Genomic DNA, 18,869 nt, shown 5'->3' on the forward strand with positions numbered 1-18,869 from the left:
CATGTGGGGAAGTTGGCAGTTACTTGTGGAGAACAGGTTTGTACTGGTACAGAATCCAGGAACACTGGTTACACAAATGTAGGTTAACTGCCCGACGTTACGTAACAGAAATACTGTTGAAAATGGCGTTAAACCCAAAACAAACAAACAAACAAAATTAATTTCCTGTTCTATGGATTTTTTTTTTGCGTAAGCAGTACAAAAACTAACACAAACATTCAAATTTGTATCATGGGCCTGCCTGGCAATTAAAAATTGGAAAATTGAGACTGTAAGACTTTAGTTAATCAGGTTATTCCCTAAGTAAGTAAGACCCTTAAGGTTTAACACCTTGAGTAGGAACACCCCTTTTAAATACCCAAACGTTAGGAAACTTTAGTCAGACCCCAAATTGAATATTGCAACTCTAATACTTAGCAAGCATTACAACAGAAAATGTCCAGCAAGGAGCTGCATGATATCAAAGACTAATCCACATACACTATAATATGTAACAGCAGTCTCCCCCACATGTTAACCAACGCAGGGTGGCATATATAACTTATAAGCTTGAGGACAGGAGGTTCGACGCAAGACTCCTAATGTTTTATAAGATAGTACATGATCTGGATGCCAATGCCGTCTTACCCCAGCACCCTTCCGTTTCACTTGACACTTCAACAGCTATTATTGCCCGACCGGGTTTAAATTTATGAAAAGAAGTGTAAAATTATGCTCGTCTGCACGGCGAATGTTCAGAGTCCTAAACTTGGTACATTTTGAATAAATAAGTACATTTATGAAAGAAAATCTTTCAAAAATTGCTTGTTTGATGTGCATATATGTTGGAAAATTACCCTTTTTGCACATAAACTTATAAAAACTAGCCTAAACAACGATATCTTTGCAAATCCTGAACCGACTCGTAGGCCGCCATCTTGACTTCCGGGTTACGTTGCAAAATTTGCGACTATTCTAAAATGCATATATCGCCAGCATCCTTTTGTTTCAGTAATTGCTACAGTCTACATAAAAATATTGGACTGCATATTCTTTTAACTGGGCACTTCGATAGATGAATAGTTTATTACATAAGTAATCATTAGAGAGTATACAAATGTGTGTATCTATACAGGTCGCACGTGTTTTCCGTGCTGGATTTACTCTTTAGGACGTCCGAACAAGAACAGTGTAGAATTTTGAGTACTAGAGTATCTTCAACAAGACATTATGGCTGTAAGTATACTACTTTTTCTATTTTACTTATTTATAATAGGTTTTAATCTTCGTGTTCGTCTTCGTACTCCTCTTCACTTGTTTCAGCGCTGTCTGAAAAAACATAAAAAGGTTGTTTGTTTGTAATAATACATGTAAACTAAATTTGAAGTTATCGTGAATCTATATATAATTAAGAAATTCAACTTTTTGGGTATGACTAGACAGAAAGACAAATCAGACAGGCTTTTTCTTTTATTTTGCTATAGCATTTACATGTACATTTTTTACAGAAAAATCCAGGTAAAAATGTGAATGGCAAAGAAACATTTCAGTGGGGAAATGTCAACACAGTATGTGGAAGACAATAAAGAAAAACAGAAACGAATGCTCCAGTCCTGCCTTTTAACCTTCAATTGTCACTGAAAAAGCATGAAAATCCTTACTATGAACAGTGGCGGTCTATTTTATATAAAATTCTATATAAAATACCTGTGGTTTTGCGTGCTAAAGTGTGGCGCGTGGCCGAATGTTACCTATTGTAATCATGGGTTGCAATAGAATTTGAATAGCCGCGGAGCAAGGCATTAAAGAAAAAGTAAAATTTTACCTGTTTCTAATTCTGAGTTTGTAGCATGATGAAGGCAGTTTCACATTTCATTCTTTCTCATCAACAGACTCAATCAAACCTAGTCGGCTATGTGTTTTATGTTGCCGAAAGATCATCTTAAAATGTTTATTAACTATCACAACAAGAGCATGTAAGTGTTGTGTGTAAATAGTGTCCTCGTAATCGGATTCAGTGTTGTTACATTTTGTCTGGTCCTTTGATTTATACATAACTTATTTTAGGTCGATTGTGAAGGAAGTTGTACAACTTATAATAATTACCCTCGACAGCTAATTCCTGATGGAATCCATCGCCACGAGGGTATGAGCTCGGGAGAAGAGGCCAGTTTTCCTTTTAATGCTGAGCGCCAAGCAAGCGAGTTACTGGTACCATTTTTCACGTCTTTGATATGACGCGGCCGGGGATCGAACCAACAACCTCCCACACTCGAAGCGGACGCTCTACCACTAGGCTATCGAGGCTCTCTGGTCGTTTGGATCATGGTGCACATTCAAATTTACTATCATAACATTCCGCCTTAGTCGATGCTGTGCTGAGTGGGGAGGGGGAGGGGGGAAGGGCCGGATGGGGGCGGGGTCGTAAGGGGTGTTTTACATTTCATTACCTTTCACTAACAGACTCAATCAAACAGAGTCTGCTATTCGTTTGCTTGGTTACGTTCTATGCTTCTAAATGATCTTCTTAAAGATGTTATTATCATGTCGTTCAGAAGGCACTCAGTATCTTTCTAGAAGTTTTGAGTAGTATTAAGTATTTGATTTTTTTAACAATTTGTATATTTGATATGATAAATATAATTCTAGAATATTTAATAGGATTTAGAATTAGAGTTATTAATGTGGTACTTTTCAAAGTCTTCTCACATGTGTCTCGGTACAGTGCAGTCATTAGCTTTATGTTTTCGAACATTAGGATTAATACAATATCTCTAAATGATACAAAGTATACATTTCTTCATTTTTTATCGATCAAGTTGACATGATTTTTGTTGTTGTTTTTGCTGTTATCCATTAAGAAAACTCGTGTTCCATGAAGGCAGTCCCCATTCATAACCCTAGTATATAAGTGTGTGTAGGGACGTGTGCATAATCAATATATGCACAACATATACATAAAAGCACATAATCGATGTAAACGTTATTATTGAGAATAATTATGAAACCATCAAATAAAAGAACAACATAATATTACGAAACTGGTAGTAGTTTAACTAAACTAATAGACGCATAGTTTCCACATTGAATGCGTAATAAACTAGATCTGTCACAGGAGACAGCGCGCGACTATTTCGATGCTGGATAGTGAAACTGGGCACATCTGAGGAAACTAGAGCTGTCACTGGAGTGTTTAATGACTCCAACTGTGGATGAAGATATTGCACAATAGCCTGAGTCTATGTCAAAAATATCAACTTAAAGTAATAAGAGAGGTAAAGATAAAATGTATCAAAACACTACATAAGTATATCCTAAGCAAAAAGGGGCATAATTCATTAAATATTGGTGCCAGAGTTATGCAGCTTGTGTCATATAGTGTGGGTGATGATGTTGAACAACTATTTTAAGTTTGAATCAAATCCATTCAGTAATAACAGAGACAGAGTGAAAGTGCATCAAAACTTTAACCTGAAATTCTAAGTAAAAAGGGGAATAATTCATGAAAAATTGGTGCCAGAGTTATGCACCTTGCATCATATGGTGTGGGTGATGATGTTGAACAAATATTTTAAGTTTGAATCAAATCCATTCAGTAATAACAGAGACAGAGTGAAAGTGCATCAAAACTTTAACCTAAAATTCTAAGTAAAAAGGGAAATAATTCATGAAAAATTGGTCCCAGAGTTATGCACCTTGTGTCATATGATAAGGGTAATGATGTTGAACAATTGTTTAAGTTTGAATCAGATCCATTCAGTAATAACAGAGATAGAGTGAAAGTGCATAAAACTTTAACCTGAAATTCTAAGTAAAAAGGGGAATAATTCATGAAAAATTGTGCCAGAGTTATGCATCTTGTGTCATATGATGTGGGTGATGATGCTGAACAACTATTTTAAGTTTGAATCAAATCCATTCAGTAATAACAGAGGTAGAGTGAAAGTGCACCAAATCTTTAACCTGAAATTCTAAGTAAAAAGGGGGAATAATTCATGAAAAAATGGTGCCAGAGTTATGCACCTTGTGTCATATGATGTGGGTGATGATGTTGACAACCATTTTAAGTTTGAATTAAATCCATTCAGTAATAACAGCGATAGAGTGAAAGTGCATCAAAACTTTAACCTGAAAATCTAAGTGAAAAGAGGGGATAATTCATGAAATATTGGTTCCAGAGTTATGGCCCTTATGTCAGATGATGTGGATGATGATGAGGAATAAGTATTTCAAGTTTGAATCAAATCCATCAAGTAATTACAGAGATAAGTTGAAAAAAGAGAAAGTGCACCAAAACTTTAACAAAGGTAGTGACGCGGAAAGACGCCGACGCCGACGCTGGGGCGAGTAAGATAGCTCTCCTTATACTTCGTATAGTCGAGCTAAAAATTGTGTTTAAAATTATTTCATGGTTGACGAAAGAAAAAGAAAAAATGTTAGAATAAAAAATTTAAAGTTTCAACAAATCAATGATAATCATTATATTGATAACAGTGTTTTCAATTTCTTCCTACTTGATCCTGAATACATCAAAATACAGTGGTGAAGTATTTTAAAGCGTCGTTACTGAAAATATCTCACTGCTTGTGAAGTATGGATGTATATTATTTTGTAAGGTCTGACGTAGCGGGATTGAAATAAAGCCATTTAATAAATTTGGTTATACACTAGTGTAATAAAGCTTTGACGTTAAAGAAATTCATGTAACATCCTCTATTTATTTAAAAATTAAAATGTTGTATGTATGTATTTGAATAAATTAAGATGCTTCATTTGTCAATAAATTAAAATCGCATTTACGTTTTAAATTATTGCTTTCCCCTTTCAAACTCTCTGGAAAAAGCATTGGATATAATGACAATATAGACGTCCGACAAAAGTACAAAGTAGTCCCAGATAACGTCGATATCGTTACGTCGAACTTCGGATACGTTGATGCAATGTTTACAGTCCCTTGAATATCGAGGTAACGGTATTCGACTGTAGTTCAAGAGTTTTTTGTCGTTTTTTTTTTTTTGTTTTTTGTTTTTTTGTTTTTTTTTCATGGGAACAGTTTCTGTTTTGAAAGAGTTGGTCCTGCCAAACAATGTGGTACCTATGAGAAAATTAGCATGACGCCTCCTCCTCCCCACACCCCAACACACACTTATATTTATGAAGAAAGTTAATTCTCCTTGTATTCAATTGATATTTTGAACTACATTTTTCACATTACTGAAGTTTTTTTTTAAATATTACTTAAAAGGATCTATGAGTGTTACGGTAAGTGATAGACTTTGGTTATATTCCATATTTCTGTTAAACACCTTTAGACCGTTACATTTTATTAGTATTTTGCAAATTGCTCTGTTTAAGTGTTATACTAGCCTGTTTCATTTGTAGGTTTTGGGACACTATCTGTTCACCTCAAAAATGCAGGACATTTTAATTTCAAGATTACGGAAGTACCGAGATAGGGCAGTCATTGTGAAATACTAGTCAGGGCAAATAAATACAAGATAAAAACGATTAAGTAGTATTGTGTGAACGTTTATTTCTCTATCATGTTTTAAATATAAACATTTAAAGCTTGTTGAAATGTAAAATAAAATAACTTTTAAATTATGTTTCAAGTAGATATGCTCCCAAATTTATGTAAAATTGTTTACCATTTTCAAAATTTGTGTGATTTCATATTCAAGTACTTGTTTTGCAAATAAAGACTTTTAAATTACTTTTTGAAGAATAAACTAGCATGTGCCATAATAGTATTTTTTATAAAACAGCTATGATGTTTTTTCTGATAGTTTAAATGAAAAAAAGAGTATTATGGGGAATTCCCATGTTAGAATTTTCCCAAATGTTTCCCATGGGAAAACACCGTTCCCATATAAAAGCCAATTTCCCACGAAAAACACCGTTCCCCTATGAAAGTCAATTTTCCATGAAAAATGACCGTTTCCCATAGGAAATCGACAATTTCCCATGGGAAACATAATATTAGAATAGCAAATATCTACTAATGTAATAAGACTAGAATAGTGAAAGTTGTTGATTGGTATATGGTATGTATGGGCTATCATTCAGTACCATTTCTAAGTTCAAATACTTTGTAGAAGAACTTAATGTTTTTGCCAAATATTGTCCGTGGCAAATTTAAATTGGCGGTCATTTAATATGAAAACGCTATCATAATAAGCAAAATCTATATAAAAATCTACAGAATACTAAAAGTAATCTTAGTATTAGTAGCTAAATAAAATATTATGCAAGAGAGATTACTTTTAGATCATACAAGACATAAGCCAACATGGATATTAACCTTTAGCCTGCTGGCGGCAAGTGATTCTGCCTTTTGCGACCAGTTCAGACCAAGATCAGCCTGCACATATGGCCTGCACTGGTCGCTGTTCAGTCAGTAAAAGTTCAAGTGAACAACCTTCGAATAATAAATGGTACTGCTTAAATAGAATGATGGACCAGTTCATTATAGAAATTTAGCAGGGTAACGGTTAATACAGGATGCTACATGGTTTGAGTATTTTGAAAATTTGGCATCCACCTGGATGCGTGTCCTTTTTAATTTCTTTTGGTCATGACATATATTTGTAATGAAATTTAAAAAGAAGCTCTTATGGAATCATCTATTTATGATTAGTTCTGGTGTTTATATCATACGCATATCATTTTCCACCTCGTTGGCACTGGCCTCCCTTTTCTTCCGCAAAAAGTCAACAAACAAATTATCGTCTTTAGTTCTCCTGAACTTTTCATACAGTTTGCCAAAACTCGATATATCACTGTATAAATCATCTAATGAAACATAATCCTGTAGGTCAAACAATGAAAAAATATATTTACAAATTTTCTCCTTTAGTTGTGGTTCCCAAATGTCTGAATAGCTTAGAATATCCTGCATACGGTAGACATTGCACGATGGCAAGACCGGGTGGGGTAAATCTCTGTTTCGTGCACATTCATATATATCCTTGATCATATCTAAAAGGCATATATGCGCTCCTCTGTTTGGTGTTTGGCATTTCTTTATATGATTTAGAACTACACACTTTGCCTCATATGATTTAACATACTCTATTTTGCCATGATATTGGAAGGCTTTCCCAATTAATTTCAAAACACAAAATGCAAGTTTGTGTTCCTTTGAGGTTTCTTGTAGATGTTTTAGTTCTGAGTGACACGTTGAGATTCTCCAATATATATTATTTAAACGTGGTAAATAGGGGAAAAGAAAATATATGTCGCTTTCTTGAAGTGGCATTGTCGTTCCGTCGTTCTTCAGTGCTATCATTTTATTATTCACTTCAATAACAGGATTAAAGTCAACTTTAATTTGTAATTCATTTTCAGCTTTATGATCGGGAGATCTCTCTGGAAATATGAATGGTCTAAATGGTTTATATACTGATCTTTTGATACTTGACCACACGAAAGAAAGGAACGATTCCTGCATGAAATTTCCATATGGCATTGGCACCTTAGTAATCCTTAAATTACCAGTATTCCTATAAACTGTGCAGTACTGACAGCCGTGATCAGCCATCTTTGGAATATTGCTTAACTGCCGAGTACATAAATTTCTTTCACACTTTGCTCTAGTGCCTTTTAGTACTGTATTCATAAACGATATCTTCATTGCTGTGCTTACGTAACGGTATACATCTGTTACTGACTGTTCATCAGTTACTTTGTACCTTATCTTCATTTTGCCTTCTTTGTAACTTGGAAAGAATTCAAAATTGCCACATCCGGGCCATGACTTAATGACTATTAAGTAATCAAACTCGAGGTCACATTTATCCGTCCCCGATTCTTGTTCCCATATTCTAGTATCTTCAGCCATGCTACCACAAAACTCCGGACGATCGATCTATGAAAAAGTACGAAATCATTATCAACTAACTGCATGATGAACATGCATGCTGTTTTTATATTGTTTACATACCCCTAATCAAATCAATCTTGAAATGTTAAGGAAGTTTAAGCGTCTTTTGAAACGTTAATGCGAATCAAGAACATTATATTCATTGCTTAATTTAGAGTTTGTAATCATCATATGAGCGCCGCCATGAGAAAACCAACATAGTGCATTTGCTACCGGCATGGTTCCAGACCAGCCTGCGCAGTCAGGTCAGGATCCATCCTGTCCGCTTGCAATTAGAGAAACCGTAAGCGAATAGTATGGAACCTGACCAGACTGCGGGGATGCGCATGCTGGTCTGGATCCATGCTGGCCGCAAACGCACTGTGTTGGTTTTCTCATGGTGCGGCTCAAATATGAACAAACATAAACTTACAAAGATTTGCTGAGACAGTTCCTAAGTACCGCAATGCTCAAAAGGCAATGTGTTTGGATAGTTATTAAAAGTGTGCACTGGTAGATTATGGTCACTGGTAAAACAAAAGCTATGTGAAAATTACTACATAATTGTTAAAAATGGAGTGTAAAAATGAAATGTAGTGCAGAACTATCATCCGGCAATATTTACGTTAACTACATATTTTGTATGAAACGCAAGGAGCATTACTTTCGTATAGAAATTATTCAATAATGACCCTTTCCGCAATTTGTCATCATTTACGAAAACACAAAGTGGGGTCGTTCGAAAGTTGTCGTATGTTGATGTTGAACGTGTTTTTTCAGAACCGGACACTCAAATTTCAAAAAGAACATTTATTTAGCGTTAACTAATATTTATGACGGTAACACTGCATGGGTTAAAAAATATCTTAAATAAAAAAAAGGAACTGTATTTTATCGGATTAAACGTCCATAAGTCTTTTTGGCTGTTTTTTTTTCTTTTAGATGTTCGAAAAGTTATTCTGATTTTTACTTTTAATATTTTGATACTCGTGAAAAGCTAACCATTTCTTTTTGTGGCAAACTAATGTAAAAACGCGAGTGCGATTCATTGATTTGAAACACGTCTCAATGTATAGACGCACGTAAACTAATATTCGATTCTTAAATAAATTGGTTAATGTAAATCCCGATGTCTTAATGAAAACATTGTACTGAATTTGTACTAAACTTAGATGTTGAACGTGTTCTTTTTAAAAGCTATTAAGAAGACAAGCTCATGAAAAGTAGTATTAGCTAATCATAACTGAAAGAGATTTTTATATGAGCCGTGCCATGAGAAAACAACATAGTGTCTTTGCGACCAGCATGGATCCGGACCAGCCTGCGCATCCACGCAGTCTGGTCAAGATCCATGCTGTTCGCTAACCGTTTCTCTAATTGCAATAGGCTTTGAAAGCGAACAGCATTGATCCTGACCAGACTGCGCGGATGCTCAGGCTGGTCTTGATCCATTCTTCCATTCTTGTGGCAAAGCCACTATGTTGGTTTTCTCGTGGCACGGCTCAATTATGTTATCTAACGTATACGTACTGCTCTGAATTTTGAGAAGAAATTTTAGTGGGATAATTTAACACATACTTTCCTGTAGTCACTGATGGCTTCTTTGGTGGAAACACCGATCTTCCAGGACAGTGATTTTGAATGTCAGAAACAATGTAGCTGTTGTAAATATTGTACATCTTACCTTTATCTCTGTATTGATATCATGCAGAGCTTCAACAAATCGTCTGACCATTATATCAACAGCCTTTTTAATGTCTTTTATCTCCTCATTTTCCAAATTGACACGAAACTTCTCGTCCACTTCTTTACATAAAGTCTCCATGTCTGACTAAATTAAAATGCTTACATATATCGCGTGATCGCGGTCGTTGTGATATAACAAGTAGCCTCAACTATTTGATAAAACCATATTTGTACAGATAAAGATTAAACTACTGTTCATGATAAATCGTGAATAGATTACATTTTGTGCATAAGAATTAGAATTTTATAAAATCTCATGATCGCGGACTTCGATTATCTTTTCAACGCCGTCTAGTCTAAAACTTTATCCCGTCCGATAGATTTAAATTCAACAAAGTACTTTGAAATCATGTTATATAAAAATTCATGACGCCCATTTAAACGATGCATTGAAGAACTTTTTGTGATGCACCGTAATATGAAATAATACGACAAAACATGAAGTCATGCAGCTCAATGTGAAGTCGTTTAATGCAACATGAGTACGTGTGGTGTAAAATGAAACTATCTATTACAACTTGACGCCTTGAAATGAATACTGAAACCGCTTTGTGTAATTCAGAGCGGCGTATAAAAACTTGATGCCATGCAGTGCAATGCCAAGATGTTTAATGCAACACGAGTTCGTGCTGTTTAAAGTGAAACGATTCATTAAAACTTGACGTCGTTTAATGCATATTGAAACCATGATGTGTAATTTGGAGTGACGAATAAGAATTTAATGCACGCAGTCCAGAGTGAAGTCGTTTCACGACACTGGAGAATGTGCATTGTAACGTGAAACGATTCATGACAAATTCATGCCGTCTAAGTCGTGGTCTCGAGTTCACGCGCTTCTTAAAACTTGTCGCAGTAATCTTCATTGAAAATATGAACCTAAACTTTTCTTATCCTGTCAGACAAAGTATTGAAGCATTTGGTCTTCTCTAATGTAAATATAGTTTACAGGTTTGGCCACAGGAGCCTGAAATTACATCCAAAAGCCACGAAAAGTCTGTATATGAAAAAAGACCCCCCTTCTATATAATAAAAAAAACACCAGGAATGAAACGCATTCATACCCCACCCACCACGAGAAAACAAGAAAATTTCAAAGTAAGCAGTACGAGTGTTCTCGAGTGGCGTAATTATCTAAAGGCAACTAAAATATATGCGAGACTGTGCTTACTGGTCGCTTCACCGTATTAACTAACACGAAAATCAACGATTTCAACAACATGTCGTTCATCGTCCAACCATTGCGTGACGTCACAGTGTAATGATTAAAAGATATCCCCTCCCTTTCCCCGCCCCCCCCCCCCTCCCCCCCCCCAACCCCCTATGTATACAATTAGCTTTGGCGGTCATTTTGTACAGAAAAACGGAACGTGCTGGCGATATGCACAACTAGATATGGACAAGATTTTTCTATTTTAAGCTCTGGTAGTCGTTTTGTGCAGCGAAGCAGAGGGTGTCGGCAATATGCACTTGGCTTGATACTCATCATACTGATCACTCCTGTGAAGCTTCGTTAACAACTCGGACAGCAGTTTGACCCGAAAAATCCGGAAAAGATTTTTCAATTTATAGCTCTTGTGGCCTCTTTGTGCAGTAAAGCAGTATGTGCCAGCATATTGCACAACTGGGCTTGGTACTGATCACTTCTGCAAAGTGTCTTCGAAATCCAGCCTTCAGCTCGACCTGTGAAATCTGGACAAGCTTAATGCGGACGGACAGACGGATGGACAGACGGAGAAACAAAAGCAATATGTCTCCCCCACCTATGAGGGATACATAATTCTAACAAAGGCACATTAAATACTTCAACGTGAAACAATAACATTTATATTCGTTATCATTAACTTACCGAAAAGATTTTTTCATGGAATGACAATGGAAAATACGACTAAAATAAAATTGTTGTTCAAACACAATAACCTCAGGATGCGGGATGGGGGTTGGAAGTTAAACGGCGGCGAAACATTAACGAATAACTATCAGTTTTCTAATTCAAATGTATAAGAATAACATGTACCTTATAACTGAATAAATCGTCGGAGTGAAGTTGGCAGTACAGTAATAGAAGCAGTTAACTGCTCTTACTGCTGTTTTGTCAACTTCACATCGGTAGATAAATCAAGGCTGTAGGCGAATGCGACAAGCTATGAGTCACGAGTCATTTGTTTTATCTATTTCAGTTGTTAAATTCAGTCTACCGAATCGAATGAAATAAAGATATTAGAAGTATGCAGCAAAATCTTTTTTAAGGTATTGGACCCCTAATAGTAATGTTTAAAAAAAATGGCATTTGCTTGGTATTTTCTTAAAGTTGACCTTGTGCGTTGCAAATTTTAAACAACTTTTATCGTGCCAGTTTTTTTTGTAAATTTTGCATAATTTATGGTATTTCCTCAAGCTCAAGTAGAGACAAATTTCAATGAGATGGCCATTATTTAAAACGTTTGAAGAGAATTCATTACAGCATTAATTTTGAAAAAAGAAATATGAAACTATTGTTAAACAATTATGAAACACAAAATAAAACTGTAAATATCATTTTTTTCTAGGGTGCCTCAAGTAAACAGATTTAATGAGACGGTATTCTAACTCTATCATTGAAAAATTAAGGTCGAATCCTATATGTCTGTATTGAATTTTGCTCACTTCATTTAAAAATAACCTTGGGGCAGAAGTAAAACCTACCTGTATTGCTTTCAAAATATGTAATATAAAGAAAGAAGGCAAAAAAGAGAACTTTTACTGCATATAACTCAGTATTTTTAAAGATATCTAACTCTACCCCTCCGAATTTAGAGGTAAATTCACTTTGAGCAGCAAGAAATCGCTTATAAAATGAAAATTTTCCACTTTTATATAATACATCCATAATAAGTCTTGAAAGAAGTAAAAACTTACTAGAAAAAGGAAAATATTGAGAAAAAAAATTTGGTCCCAGTGGGGCTTGAACCTACGCCACCTCCCCCCTCATATTCCAGTACTTGTAATTGTAAATAAATCTTTTAATATGAAAACGCTTTAGTAAGTAAAATCTATATTAAAATCTATAGAATAACTTACTAGTATTCAGTGTTAGTAGCACAATATGATATATGGAAAACAGGTGACATGTAAATCATATTTAATCCGTAGCATGCTGTACACAATTGAGTCTGCCTTTGCGACCGGTGTAGATCATGCTATGCAATCAGTATCTTTTTGGTAAGCACCCCTTTTAACAGTTAATGGTACGTCCAATTTGAAAGACGGATAAGTTTATTATAGAAAATTTAGCAAGGTAAGGGTTAAAAGACATCAGCCAACGTGGCATTGATTCATGACAGTTGATATTGATATAAAATGCTACAATACTTGAATATTTTGAAAGTTTGGCTTCTATCTGGTGATTAATTATTATTAATGATATATTAATGAAATGTAAAAAGAAGTTCTTATCATTTCATGAATAGTTTTGTCATTCATGTCATACGTGTTAATTTCGCTAAGGCAAGAGGTAATGGTAAAAACTTGTTTCTTTCGTTTAAAACCTCTATGGCACTGGCATCCCTTCTCTTCTTCAAAAAGTCATCATACAGTTTATCGTCTGGTGTCCTAAAGAGATAGGAAAGACTCATTATATCATAATATAAATTCTCTACCGAAACATGTTCCTGATGCTCAAATAATGAAAACAATATTTACAAAATATTGTCTTTTGTTGTTCTGGAAAGTCTGAAAACCTGCTACGAATACTCATATGATAAACATTGCACGATGATAATACCGGATGGGGTAAATCTCCGTTTTGCTTACATTCAAATATATCCTTGATCATATCTAAAAGGCAGAAATGCGCTCCTCTGTTTGGTGCTTGACATTTCTTTATATGATTTAGAACTACACACTTTGCCTCATATGATTTAACATACTCTATGTTGCCGTAAACCTGGAAGGCTTTCCCAATAAATTTCAAAACACAAAATGCCAGTTTGTGTTCCTTTGAGATTTCTTTTAAATGTTTTCGTTCTGAGTGACACGTTGAGATTCTCCAATCTAAATTATTTAAATGTGGTAAATAGGGGAAAAGAAAATATTTGTCGTTTTTTTTTCAAGTACTACTGCTTTCCCGTCGGCCTTCCGTTCTACTATCATTTTTCCTTTGATTTGACCTGGTGATCTAGTTTTTGACCCGACATGACCCAGACTCGAACTTGACCTAAAGATCATCAAGATTAACATTCTGACTAAGTTTCATGAAGATACAGTCATAAATGTGGCCTCTAGAGTGTTAACAAGCTTTTCCTTTCGATTTGACCTAGTGACCTAGTTTTTGACCCCACCTGATTTGAATTTGACCTATAGATCATCAAGATTAACATTATTCTGACCAAGTTTCATTAAGATATGGTCATAAATGTGGCCTCTACAGTGTAAACTAGCTTTTCCTTTGATTTCACCTGGTGACCTAGTTTTTATTCCTATATGATACAGATTCAAACTGAATCTTAAAATCATCAAGATTAACATTCTGAATAAGATTCATGCAGATACAGTCCTCGTCCAAGATTTTGTTGAGGGTAACATTCTGATCAAGTTTCATTAAGATTGGGCCAAAATTCTGACCTCTAGAGTGTTAACAAGCTTTTCCTTTGATTTGACCAGGTGACCTAGTTTTTGATTCCAGATAATCCAATATCAAACCCGTCCAAGATTTTATTGAGGGTAACATTCTGACCAAGTTTCATTAAGATTGGGCCAAAATTGTGACCTCTAGAGTGTAAACAGTCAAATTGTTGACGACGACGGACGGACGGACACAATGTGAACACAAAAGCTCACCTTGAGCACTTTGTGCTCAGGTGAGCTAAAAACATATTATAGTTCAACATTTGGCAGTACTCAGTAGGGTGTAAAAAGAATTTCGCACCACTCGCCCTGCAGGACTAGTAGCCAGTAAAATCTACTCGCCCTTGGTGAACAGTCACTTGCCCTAACAATTGACATATAAAATATTGTCATTTTTATGAAAGGAGTATTTTACATGTTCAGTAAGAAAATTTCAAATGTACAAAATAATATTGTCTTGTACACTACACTTTCTTTTTAAAGAAGCATATTTGTTCTTCTTAAATTTCCTTTTTACAGCAGACATTCTTATTTTTCTTTCACTCTGGTTTGTCGTCTCCACCACCCAGTTGCTCTCTATAATAACTGCATCGATAGTACTTATAATCCCTACCGTTTTTAGCTCACATGTCACAAAGTGACATGGTGAGCTTTTGTGATCGCGTGGCGTCCGTCCGTGCGTCCGTAAACTTTTGCTTGTGACCACTCTAGATGTCACATTTTTCATGGGATCTTTATGAAAGTTGGTCAGAATGTTTATCCTAGGATATCTAGGTCAAGTTCGAAACTGAGTTACGTGCGGTCCAAAACTAGGTCAGTAGGTCTAAAAATAGAAAAACCTTGTAACCTCTCTAGAGGCCATACTTTTCAATGGATCGTCATGAAAATTGGTCAGAATATTCAACTTGATGATATCTAGGTCAAGTTCAAAACTGGGTCACGTGCCTTCAAAAACTAGTCAGTAGGTCAAATAATAAAAAAATCCTTGTGACCTCTCTAGAGGCAATATTTTTCATGGGATCTGTATGAAAGTTTGTCTGAATGTTCATCTTGATGATATCTAGGTCAAATTTGAAACTGGGTCAACTGCGGTCAAAAACTAGGTCAGTAGATCTAAAAATAGAAAAATCCTGTGACCTCTCTAGAGGCCATATTTTTCAAGGGTCTTCATGAAAATTGGTCAGAATGTTTGCCTTGGTGATATCTAGGTAAAGATCGAAACTGGGTCACGTGCGGTCAAAAACTAGGTCAGTAAGTATAAAAATAGAAAAACATTGTGACCTGTCTAGATGCCATATTTTTCATGAGATCTTCATGAAAATTGGTGAGAATGTTTACCATGATGATATCTAGGTCAAGTTCAAAACTGGGTCACGTGCCTTCAAAAACTAGGTCATTAGGTCAAATAATAGAAAAACCTTGTGACCTCTCTAGAGGTCATATTTTTCAATGGATCTTCATGAAAATTGGTCAGAATTTTTATCTTGATGATATCTAGATCAAGTTCAAAACTGGGTCACATGAGCTCAAAAGCTAGGTCACTATGTCAAATATTAGAAAAAAACGACGTCATACTCAGTTCAAAACTGGGTCATGTGGGGACAGGTGAGCGATTAAGGACCATCATGGTCCTCTTGTTTCCTTAAGTGTTAAGACAGCATAAAATAGTTAGTTATTTTCACTTTCTCAAGACTTATTTCCCGAAAAATAATTATTTTGAAAAGTGTCCCAAAAATATAGACACAATAATCATCATCCACCCGCTTGTATTGAAAGCGAGAAAAAAAACAATTATCGGTAATTTTTCTGTTGATAAACTAAGTAAATGACCTTGTTTTCATCATCAGTTAAAACCCCCTCAAAGAGCTAAAAGAAGTATGTCGGTATCATGGCATCTAAGTGGAGATCAAAGCGGTATAGTTGCCCGAGATTGTCATGGCATTACGTCATGTTTTCGCGCCATGTGAAACATCACTGTCTGATCGTACCGCCTCGGTTCTTTAAATTATTGAGAAGAAATCAATACTGACTAAAAAATAATCTTCTTTTTTTTTAGAAGCTAAAGTGCAATATCACGAATAAACTGACAGGTAATTGTGTCAAACGATGATAGTGGATTATCCTACCTCTGTGACCTATTTGCCATCATGGAATTTACATCTTTTTTAGAGAAGAATATCTTACGAAAGTGTCCTGTCAAAAAATAAATGTACAAAGATTCATTTAAAACTTAATAAAAACCGCAACGACATTATACTGCTTTATTTTAAAACCACATTTCCATTCACGAGGTCACGTAACCGCACTAACAGAAATCCGTTTGCCAAAAATAGTTTTACTCCATGTATTTAAATTGCTGCCGCTTTTTCATTATTTAAGATTTTTTAATTCTGTTTCTTATACTTTCTGGTAATAAGTCTGAATTTTATGACCATAGTATGTTTCATTTATTTTCTTTTAGAAAGAAATAAATAATAAAATTCGCGCTGTTTGAATTGTTACAAATAATTATATGAATATTTGATCGTTTTTATGGAAATTTGCCTACATTTCTGTCGATATCTTATTAAAATTGTTATAGAATTCAAACTGTATTACTTCTCAAACGATGTGGAAAATTTGAAGCGATTATATTGAAAAATGAATGCACTACGCGCGTTTTCTGTGTAGGTGTCGATAAACTAACGGCGATGCGTGCTCATGGAATGGAAAATTACCGGCATGACGTTTTGATATCTTTACGATTCGCGGGTAAATTCCTGTCAATCCAGGTATTTATTCGTGATGTAATTTCTGAATTTGGTAGTTACGACGTAAAAATCACTCGCCCGATCGGTCGAGTATACAGCGAAGTCCACTCGTCCTATCCCGACTTTAACTCGAGCGGGTGAGTGGAATTTTACACCCTTGTACGTCTGGGATCGTAACTTGTGACTTCCGAAACGCGCAAGAAGTCGGCGGCCAGTGGTCGCGTACTAATTTAGAAACTAAATGCTAAATAATCTGTTGTATATTAAGATACAGATGCTGAAATTGCATTTTGCATCAAAAAGGATCAAAACAGGTAAAAAAAATGCCCCCTGGACTGCCTAAAAAAATTTTGGCTCGGGACTATTATGATGGGTCGGTCGGAGCACTACAAACAAACCATTTTTTAATTTAGGCCCTAAGATGATCCTTCGGAAGCGTACAACACAACCTCGCAAAATGAGAGCCGACTTGGTTAGATTGAGTCTGTTCATGAGACAACTGTCCTCACGACCCTAGCACTTGACTCAACGGTGTTCTGTTATAGTAAAATTGAATGGAGTGTTTAAAGTTTTAATCTAAAACCATGACAAAATGTCTGAACAAATTATGAACTGCACACAATTTGAAGCAGCAGTGTTACAAGAATCACATTCTACACGTCGTGATTAAGATGTGACCTTTAATGTTAATTACTATAGTATATTAGCTCACTTTTCGGTTAGCTGTTCTAAAGAATGTGTTGCTTCATAACCTATTACTCATAAAATGGAAACAAAGTGATAAAATTCATAGGCTATTAAAATGACTATTTTTTTTATGAATGACATTTGATTACATTTTGATTCTGAAGCAGTTTGTAACATTTTATCAGAAGTGCTCTCAAGTCTCTTACTACAGTTTGGACTTATGACAAAGAGAGGTCATGCCTTCTTTATAGCCTTTCATTAAGTTAATTGATATTCAAACTTAATTTATTATGATTAATGTATAGTGTCTCTTAGTGTTTCTCTTAATGTTCCAGTATATTTAGGAATATTCCACCACATAGTACAAAATGCTTACAACAGCCTGCTTCGTTTCATATCTATCATGTTAACATATATTTCTTATACATTGTATCTTGATTTGCTATCACTAATTTAACTAAAGATCATATTTTCGACAACCTGGTGAAAGTTCTAAATCTAAAATTATTAACTTAGATACTTGCATATGTTCTTTTGTTTGTCAGTTTTGGTTTATCACCGCTTTGTAACAGTAATTCAGTCATGTAACGATGAGCAGTTAACTCAACCAGTATTCCTTGATTCTGTACCAGTTGTTCTATACAAGTAAGTGCTAAGTTCTCCATATTGCACAGAGGTGGAGGTTGAATGACTTCAGACACAATATCTTTTATCAAATCGTCATTGAGAACAAAGTCTGCTTAGGTGTTGTGTCAAATAAAATTCTTTTGAATAGAAATCACAAGTACTTCTTTCAAGTCAAGGTTCAGCTTAACATTTTAAAGATGGATGGAATGGTGTGATCTTAAAATATGACTTACAAATCCATATGATAAATATATATGTTGAGAGAAGTTAACTGCTTCCAAAAACTATTCTTTTTCACTCATTTGCTGCCTGAGCAAGCTGCGCCGAGATACAACTGTTTCTGCGGAAAAGTTTTTCAAATTGTTTACCGATGACTTGTTCATGTTTTTCTATAGAGGATTATGATTTTTGTACCGTGTATATACTTGACTATTTTGTGTTTTTTAAATAGCCCTTTCTTTTTAATATTACAAAATTTGTAATATTCACAAAGTGAAGTAAATTTAAATTACCAAAAAAATCTTTGAGCTACCCTTCTAGAAATACTGCCTCGTTCTGCCATATTGTGGTTGTATATTTTGTGACCTGTTAAATTACTTATTGAGTTATTTGAATAA

At 35.0% G+C, this 18,869-nt stretch overlaps 1 protein-coding gene across 1 annotated transcript; it reads right to left on the reverse strand.

The window, feature by feature from the left end:
* Positions 1–5,513: 5,513 nt before the first annotated feature.
* Positions 5,514–9,692, reverse strand: LOC128551945 (uncharacterized). The gene is made up of 2 exons (XM_053532909.1): positions 9,525–9,692; positions 5,514–7,846 (listed from the first exon to the last, which is right to left on the reverse strand). Exons 1-2 carry the CDS (start codon positions 9,663–9,665, stop codon positions 6,626–6,628), a joined length of 1,362 nt encoding a protein of 453 aa, XP_053388884.1. The 5' UTR covers positions 9,666–9,692; the 3' UTR covers positions 5,514–6,625.
* Between the last annotated feature and the right edge of the window lie 9,177 nt (positions 9,693–18,869).

This window comes from Mercenaria mercenaria, unplaced genomic scaffold (assembly GCF_021730395.1).
Source record: "Mercenaria mercenaria strain notata unplaced genomic scaffold, MADL_Memer_1 contig_1856, whole genome shotgun sequence".
NCBI lineage: Eukaryota > Metazoa > Mollusca > Bivalvia > Venerida > Veneridae > Mercenaria > Mercenaria mercenaria.